Here is a 9,379-nt window from a genome sequence, read left to right on the forward strand (position 1 = left end):
CATACTATTAAAATATGATTGACTACATTTTGATGTCAAGTTTATTAATATAAAATACAACAGTCACTGCACACACACTTTAAAACCCATGGCATGTTAAAATATTAGGAAGGTAAAGTAAGACTTATTAGTTGTATTATGATTTTAGTAGTGTTACTTGAAGTGTTACTCCCAGGAATCTTTCTTACTAGTACATTTTGAAGTTTCAAATTTAAGACAATTATAATAGGTTTTTGTAAAAACCATATCAGCAGTGCTTTAATTTCCACAGAAAGATACATCTTGTCACAAACAAGTTGATGTGACACTACCATAAGCTGAGCAAGAATGTCCTGTAACTGTATCCTCCTCAAGAGAGTACAGATTATTTGTAGAGTGAGCCATTTTCTTTTCTCAACTGTAGTATTTAAATGCTTGATTTAATACTTCCTTCCTGAATAATATCAAAGAAGTGATTCTTGATTTTAAAGAAGAAAAAAAAATACTTGTCTGCTTTTAAGCTTAACGTAAGATTAATTGTTTAAAACTTTACATGGAAATATATAAAAATTATTGCATAGTCTTGTAAAACTTAAATCATTTTTGGTTTAAAACTACTTACAGTGAGCACATGGAGAAATTAAAATTAAAAATGTCAACAGATTCAACAGGTGTAGAATCCTTAATACCTCTTTTTACTTAGATGATTAAACCAATGGAAAACTTTTTCAGATAGATTGCTACTAGATATTTTAATAGCCTGTCTGACATTTCTTACAATTAAACAAAAAAACTGAAAATAACTTTTAAAAAATTTGTTACAAAATTTGAAACTAATTCCCATTCATTACAATTAATACTTTTAACTATATCTAATAATCTTTATCTAATATTTAAATACCTTTAATAATTTTCTACAAGCTCAGTGACAGACCTATTATCAAACAGCTACATCAAATTTGATGCACATTTAGTTTTTTTACATTTCAATAACAATATAAATATAAATTTTAAACAAAATAACCTACTTTCAAATAACTGTACGATTTAATATTACAGATGTTATGTCTATTTGTTGTATTTTTAAACAATACTGTGAGTATACTCGTGCGTTGAGTTTGTCAGCTATAAAAATTCAAACAATCTTGAGTCCTTGTCATAAAAGCTATCCATCAAATCAAAATATAAATCTTATATTCTGCACATAAGATCATTCTGTGTTACACAAGGTACAAGTGTTACCTCTTTTACAGCATTATGTGCTCCTTCTTTGTTACAGAATGTTATAAATGCATATCCTCTGTTCTGACCACTCAGTGGGTCCATCATAAGCCTCAAGTCCCATATCTTTCCACATTTTTCAAATAGAAGGATCAGTTCATCTTCAAAAAAGTCCTTTGGAATTTTCCCTACAAATATCTACCAGAAGAACAACACAACTGTAAGTATGGGACAGTAAAACAACTATTAGTTAAAATAAAGGAAAACTTCTAAAACAAACAAACAAAAAAACTGAATTTATTTATTAAATAATGTCTGAAGTAATATAACCATTTAGCCCTTTCTTGCTTGATTGTATTATACTGTGCATTTACAAATATTACCATACTTAAAACACGTTTCAAGAAAAATTCCAAAAGAGATGAAAATTGCTCACCAAATTTTTAGATGTTGTCTTGAAAGAAATTTTATAATGAAAATGTGATTATGTATATTTGTAAATCTAATACAAATAGGCACTAAGATTTGACAAGTATATTTTTAATCAGTGCTGGGGAAGAAATTTTACTAACTTTAGTCAAAATAAAAGTGAACATTATTAGACTCACTTCACAACCAGATCCTGGTGGAGGCCCATCCCAGTCTGGTGGAGGACCCCCATATTTCCTTTGTCCTGTTGTTACATCTAGCGTGTATCCTGTTCTGTCTAAGATAGCCTGCAAAACACATCAACACCTATTGTTGTTTACATCACATTTTAATACATCATCAATCTAATATCATGCCTAGTACAACTGAGCTTATAAAGTGGACAAAAACTTACGAATTATATAACGTGTCATTCTTGTGAAATGCACCATGAATGTAAAATTGTTAGCTACCTGTTGACTGTGTGTGTGTGTCTCTATATAAGCATAGATGAAAAATTAAATATAAATTTTTAAACAACATTATATAAAGAAATCAAACAAGAATCTAATAACAACAGAAGTTTCTAACTGTAAAATGATTGACTTTAATCAAAGCAGTCAGTTATCACAACCCAAAACCACCACTGGTTGTTCTCATTTGACAATTCTTATAAATAGATTGTGTACTTTACATTAAATTATTTTGGAAACATGCAACACCATTAGTCTATATTACCATGCTCATTCATGATTTTTTTAACAGCAGTTCATCTTGATAATAACCTTGTGGTATAATATCCACTGCAAAATAATCTATCATAACGCTATAAAGTCCAAAGCACCCCATTCCTTGCTATGGACTTATAACTTCTTCCTTAACACTAACTGTAGTGATTGATAAGCTGACAAATATGAAATAATTCAATTTTATTTTTCTGTAATTATGGCTAATTTTAATAAACAATTAGTTTTTATTCTAACAGTTCAAGCTTCTAAACTTTTTTAATTTTATTTTTTTAACCATGTCTGACAAGCATAATAAATCAATAAATTACTCAGTGAGAGCTTTACGTAAATTAACAAATAATATCACAAGTTGGTAGCCTGTGTATGTTCATACAAGAGAAAGAAATCTCAAGAATTTTTTATTAATTTTTCTTACCTACCTCATAACTTTGTGATCTATACATTTTAATTACTATCATTAGAATTTATATATCTAAAAGAAGAAATAAAAACATATAAAAACAAGAAATTTAACATTTACATTAGCACTGAGACCTTTTCACTCACTCATGAACATGGATCAACAAGCATTGTTTCTTTGTTGGCTGTACAAAAATAATTAACGAAACATTACAAGAAATGTCATAAAATTACTATAAATGAATCAGTTTTCCAATTATCATATATTTAGATTGAAAACTAATACTGTTAAGAGCAATTTCTTTACTTTAAATATATCAAGCCTTCCTTATGAATAAAAAAGGTAACTGCCTGTTGGTTATATGCACTTCTAACAGCAACATCACAGAGAGAATTATGGACTTTTTTTGAAATGACAGAGGATATGGGAGAAGCTTGTCTTGTGGGGGACAAATAAGTGATATCTTAGTAAATCAAAAAGAGGCAAACTTGATATTCTGGCTTTTCAATAACTATAGTATGTGGCTATAATCTGTTGAGCAATCTGAAACCTCCATAAGGAAAGAAAAAAAGAACATTTATTAAAAGTTCGGACTGCCACCACATCATGTGATGAAGTGCATATTCAGAATTAATCAAACATTTCCCTTTGAAGTTAAAACTGGTACTAACACAACATGAATAATTTAACTATCTGAGTAGGCAAAATATGAGAACAAAACTAAAGTCAACTTTTTTTAATACTAATTTGAAGAAGATAAGATAGGCAAATTAAATTCTGCACAATAAAAATGACCAAAGACTCCAAGTCAATAAGCCTTTCAACCCAAAACACATTTTACTGCTTTTAAAGTCACGCCAGAAATCTGCGACTGACCTAGCATTATGTTACTGGAATAAAATAAACTAAGTTTTCATACGCTTTAAGTTTTTATGAACTTTTAAATACCAAAATGGAAAAGTGCTGAAATGTAACATAATTCTAAATAAATAAGATACCAAATTTAATACTGGTTTATGACAACCTCCTAAGTTTTATTGATATCAAGAAGATAAAACTGGTCACAGCTTCTTTGGTTAGGTGACAAAATAGTTTTGCAAAAAATGTATGATATTTTAGAAGTTAAATAAGAAATGCGTCACTGGTTTTGCCTTTACTCACTTTGATTTTATCTTCATCTGGACCTTTTGTTGTAGCTGCTGTTGAAGATGAAGATCCACCCAATTTACTCTTTTGTCTGTATGATTTCATTACACCACATAAGTAAGCACTTTTATTAGACACATGTTCTAAACTACTATCGAGGAACTGCTTCAGTACATTTAGTGCCCCATCGACAGGAAATTCTTTAAGTGCATCTAGGGCACGTTCATCTAAGTCTGCATAGGCCAACTTTCCTACAGATGCACAAAGATATTCTGTCAACAAAATCCTACAACTGATATGAGTAATAATTCTTCATGACCTAAAATAATACAGTTCTTAGTAATTCAATGTTACAAATTGTGCTAATAATACTACTTTGTCACAATACAAAAATATAAGATTTTTTAAGTAAGGTCATCCAAGTTCCACTTACATGTAACCATGACAATAATTAAATATATTTTCATTATTTCATGCACTTAAATATATTTATATATTTTAGTGTCTAGAGGAATACATAGTCTTTGTTCTTTCTTCTATCTTTTTCTTAAAAACAAAATTTGTTGAAGTCCTGACCCACCTATTCCTTTCTGGTTTTATAAAGTACTAAGTACTCTTAATAGGAGCCTATTTAAGAACAACTATTTCCTTAATAGAGAATTAAAAATTAGTTCAGATATATAAAAACATATCTTACCAGATATAAAAATTTCATCTAGTTTAGTTGCAACTTTTTTGTTTAAGCCATAATCTAAAAGTTTTTGATAATCTTCTGTATGTTCTCCCTTAAATTCTGCTCCATTCTCTGTAGAACATTCTCCAGAATACTCCATTGGTTCAACATCTTCCATCTTTTCTTCCATCATATCTTGATCATTTAGCAGAGCTGTGTCACCTTCAGCCATTCTGTTTGTTGAAATTCCGAGAAATTATCCTACACAATAACACAATTAATACTGTTAGAAGTATTAATTTTATTACTTTTATTTAGTATTTACATAAATTGTTGCATCAGCAACAATTTTTATCAGAAAATGATAAAAAATTCCCAACTACACCTTAGATACAGAGATAATTAACAAGATATAATATCAAAACACATTAAGAGTAAGAATGCATTACTGTTAACAACACGTTTCGAAAAACATTTGGACTTGCTGTTAAAAGATAAAACATTTAGATTTGTCACAATATATTATACACACCCCAACTCTGATAAATTGTTAGTCAAAAACATCTATTATAATTGGAAAATTAGGATATAATCTTTGATTACTTCCTATCCAGTATTATATGTACACCTTAGAGCCATTCTGATGCAGAAGTCCCATAATAATACTCTACATAATCTGATAGCCACTGGAGATAATACACCTTGAAGACAGGATAGGCTGTTACAGATATACTTAAAACAAAACACCAAAAATCACACACACTAGACACACCAGTTTCAAAAATATCAAACTACTCAGTGCTATATATATACTCTTCAAAAAAAGAAATGCAAAAGGCATTTGTATAATCTGAGACATATTGTTAACAAGTTTATTCCGGGTAGTTCTGTATGACATGTGTGAAACTTTGCACATTCACTGCTGAACATCCAAAGTCTGCAAAGGCAAAGTCCACGCTCACTAGGTGAAGTTCAACGTCACTCAACATCAATAACGAGTATGCCCCCCGTGAGCATCAAGAACTGCTTAGCATCTCCTGCCCATGGAAGCGATGAGATGACGAATCACATCCTGTGGAATGGCTGTCCACTCAGCCTGCAAAGCTGCTGCAAGCTGAGGTAGAGTCTACAGTTGAGGTTGTTGCCGTCGCAGACGTCGGTCCAACTCGTCCCAAAGATGTTTGTTGGGGTTTAAATCTAGTGATTTGGAGGTACAGGGAAGAACGTTGAGGTTGTGATGTCTCAAGAAGACAGTGGCGAGTCGGGCTGTGTGAGGACAGGCATTGTCATGTTGAAAAATGTCGTTGATGTTCACCATGATTAGGCACGTGGGGCCTAAGAATCACGTAGACGGTTGCGTATGGTTTGATCGGAAATCCTACGCAGCCCTGGTATGGTTGAGGCAGTAGACATCGCAGTGGTGGTCCTATCCCGAAGGTGACGTAACCGGATGTTACAATCTTGTGCGGGCGTGGTCACACGAGGTCTGCCAGATCGTGAACGGTTACGAGTTGATCCATGTTGTTGGTGACGATTCCATAGCCTTGTGATGGTGCTTGGGTGGACATTCACAGCTCTGGCAACATCTGATCAAGATTCGCCTGCTTCCAAGCGACCAATGGCGTTGTTGCGTTGTGCTTCAGTCAGTCTTGGCATAACTGTATTGCGTGTCGGTGGCTTAACACTGAGCTATTGAAACCGAGAACCCGTCACTTTTATAGGGATTTTGCACATGTTGCACTTGCAGAACATGCAAATCTCTCAAACAAATTTATTGGACACAAATGCGTTTTGGCAAAAAATCCGATGTTTTCCTCCGTTTTCAAAATGCACAACTTTTATTGTCATTTTGGTCTGGCAATCAGTGCCTTAACATGTGTACCATCACATACTCCGAGCTTGTAATGTTATTACATATATTTCTCTTTAAAATAACAAAAATATCCCTTTTGCATTTCTTTTTTTGAAGAGTATACATATATAAATATGCATATTACAGAAACATGTATAATAAAATAAATGTGAAAGCAACAGGCAAGATCTAAAAGTGTTGCTTGTAACCAATTTGGACCTCATACTCCAGACAAAAATTTGCAGCATTAAGATTTCTCTTAAAAATGGCCCTCTGAGTGGCGGAACCTGCGTAACGTGGACAGAAAACTTTCGCCTACCTTATCTATCAGCAAGTAGGATTAGAACCTGAGTAAGGCAGAAAAAATGTTTTATTAATTTCTTATTTAATTAATAATTTGTGTGAATGTTAATAAATTCTCAGGCATTTTGTTACAGTAAGTATTGGTTAAATATATTCTGTTCTTTTTTCCTGCCATCATTATTTTTGCAGTTAAATTAGGTTTGTGATTTGTAGAAATATATATATTTTAAGTGCAAAATTCTATTCTTTAAATAATTCTCATGACAAAAATAAATTCTTATCTTCCATAATTTAGGGAAAATTTACTTAATACCCTAAATTTTTTTTAAAGTTGTTTGTTATGACGATTCTAGTGAAATCCAAACTCTGATTCATGCAGATAATTCTGCAAATGCAAAATGTTTTTTGAAAGTTGGCAAGAATGAAACTTTGTTGAATGTTGAATGGCAACTGCCTGTTTTGGAGAAACAAGTGTAGAGGACAACATTTTGAAAGTCTTCCACCTTTCGTCTTCAGGAGTAGAAAACCATGGCATAATGTTTTAACAGAAACTGATGAAATTAATTTAAAGTATAATAGAATCGCAAAATCATAATAGTATGAGAGATTCAGAAGATGAACAAAAGAGAAAAAATAGTGAGGAAATAGAAAATCCTATTTCATCGCAAGTGTTAAGTTATATTAACGCTGTCAAATTGTATGCAAAAATGAAGGGGGATAATGAACTTTGTGAAAAGGCAGAAGAACTGGCATTCTCTTTTAACCACACAAAAAAGCTCATTAAAAAACAGTTGAAATTGGACACTTACTTCAAATATATTTGATTAAGATTTTGTGTACTTATGTATATTTTGTTTAGAATTAAGCACAAAGCTACACAATGGGCTATCTGTGCTCTGCCCACCACAAGTATCGAAACCCGGTTTTTAGTGTGCAAGTCCGCAGACATACCACTGTATCCCTGGGGGGCCTTATATATATTCTGAATATCTGTTTTTAATCTTATTCTAATAAATATAGCATAAACAGTATAATAAAGTTATTCATAAACGTCTTACATACCTTATCAAAATTAAATGCTCTGCAATTCACAATTTTTATTTTTAAAGTGTACACATTTAATATATATTTCTATGTGCATGTATGTATATATTATACGTATCAACTGGAATAAAATACACACCAGTTATGATGACGAAGGAAGTTCTGGCTCACCATGTTAATAATTTTTGCATATAAGTATAAGGCTCAACTACTACACTTATTTTTTTCACTTATTAAACTAAGACAAAAATATTTACCTCTAAAATTACACAAAGTTACGGAAGAGTTCACATTACACTGAATGACAGTTGTACTCTCTCTACTACTTTTTAGTTTGATTAATTTTAAACTTTTGCCATTATAAATTCATTTGCGTTTTTTTAGTTTCATGCAAAGCTACATGAGTCCTCATGCAGAGTGGAAGACAGCTAGTCATCACTTCCCACCGCTAATTGGAATTTCCGGTAACTTTATAACGAGTTAAAAGGGGGAGCATGTCTGATGCGACCAGGATTCGAACCCGCGACCCTTGGATACGAGTCGAGCGCCTTAACCACCTGACCATACTGGACCTATGTAAAAAACTGAATAGAATTTCAATTTTAAATCAATTTTTCTTCCTATATTTTACACTGCCTATTTTGATATTTAAACTTCCTACACAAGTAAAAAAATCACTAACAAAGTTGAGGTCTTCACCATAACCAAATTACCATGCAAACTCCACACTAATACAAACTACTTAAATAATAATTTTATTGGTGCAGTAACCGAATCGGAAACAATTTACACTGTTAAATATATCTATCTAACCGTTAAAATTAAACAACAGTTACAGTTTTTAAGCCTAATAAAAGTGACAAATTTTTGCAGCTTTACATGGCCAAGTGGTAACACTAACTGTAACTGTCGATCTAAAACTAGTTGACGGCTGTGGCTTTTAATATCCTTTGAAATGTAAATATGTTTAAGATTTATTTTAATATGACTGCCTACGAAAAGTAACACTTAAATTCCAAAGTTCTAACCTTTTTTGAAATTTTCCAGATAAATTACCAAAGAAAGAATGCCGGTCTACTTCAACGTGAGTACACATACTACGGGGCTTACATAACAGGAATACAGGCCTTTTTTTTTTTTCATTAAATATTGCAAAAATTTAAAAAAATAATGAGTATATTACCTTAGTAATTTGTCATCTCAACACAAAATATTCATTATATTTTACACTCAATGTTATATTTCAAAAGAATATATATCGTTCATTTAAATCTTTTTGTTAGGTCGGATTAAATAACTAAGATAATTAAGGCTTATTTCGAAATTAGTAATACACTAGATTTCCAATATAAGAGAAAATAAAAATAGAATGAACGAGCACGTGAATCACTACAATAATTTCTCAGCCTGATTTTCTGTACTTGGCATAAATAATAGTCTAACGAAAGTATACCATAAAACTAATTGTATGAAAAAAAAAATATAACTAAATTGTATCATAAACAATATTAAATATATGTTCTACTTTTCAATTAATATATCGTCAAGGTACTACACTAAGTGCTCATATTACATACCTTTTCCCGCCAGAATGATAATCTATT

General features: G+C 31.5%; 1 protein-coding gene across 6 annotated transcripts in view; it reads right to left on the minus strand.

The window, feature by feature from the left end:
• Nucleotides 1-8,912, minus strand: part of LOC143257614 (heterogeneous nuclear ribonucleoprotein R-like) — a 44,730-nt gene extending 35,818 nt beyond the window's left edge. For 2 of the 6 annotated variants that reach the window (XM_076516606.1, XM_076516604.1), the window contains exons 1-5: nucleotides 8,804-8,912; nucleotides 4,601-4,837; nucleotides 3,919-4,154; nucleotides 1,809-1,916; nucleotides 1,222-1,398 (exon numbers count right to left, since the gene is read on the minus strand). In XM_076516606.1, the coding sequence (XP_076372721.1) occupies nucleotides 1,222-1,398; nucleotides 1,809-1,916; nucleotides 3,919-4,154; nucleotides 4,601-4,808 (729 nt within the window). In that variant the 5' untranslated portion in view covers nucleotides 4,809-4,837; nucleotides 8,804-8,912. The remainder of the gene's footprint in view (nucleotides 1-1,221; nucleotides 1,399-1,808; nucleotides 1,917-3,918; nucleotides 4,155-4,600; nucleotides 4,838-8,803) is intronic. The other 4 variants (XM_076516605.1, XM_076516607.1, XM_076516608.1 and 1 more) reach the window with 3 other exon arrangements.
• Nucleotides 8,913-9,379: the final 467 nt, after the last annotated feature.

The sequence above is a fragment of the Tachypleus tridentatus genome, chromosome 7, assembly GCF_004210375.1.
Source record: "Tachypleus tridentatus isolate NWPU-2018 chromosome 7, ASM421037v1, whole genome shotgun sequence".
NCBI lineage: Eukaryota > Metazoa > Arthropoda > Merostomata > Xiphosura > Limulidae > Tachypleus > Tachypleus tridentatus.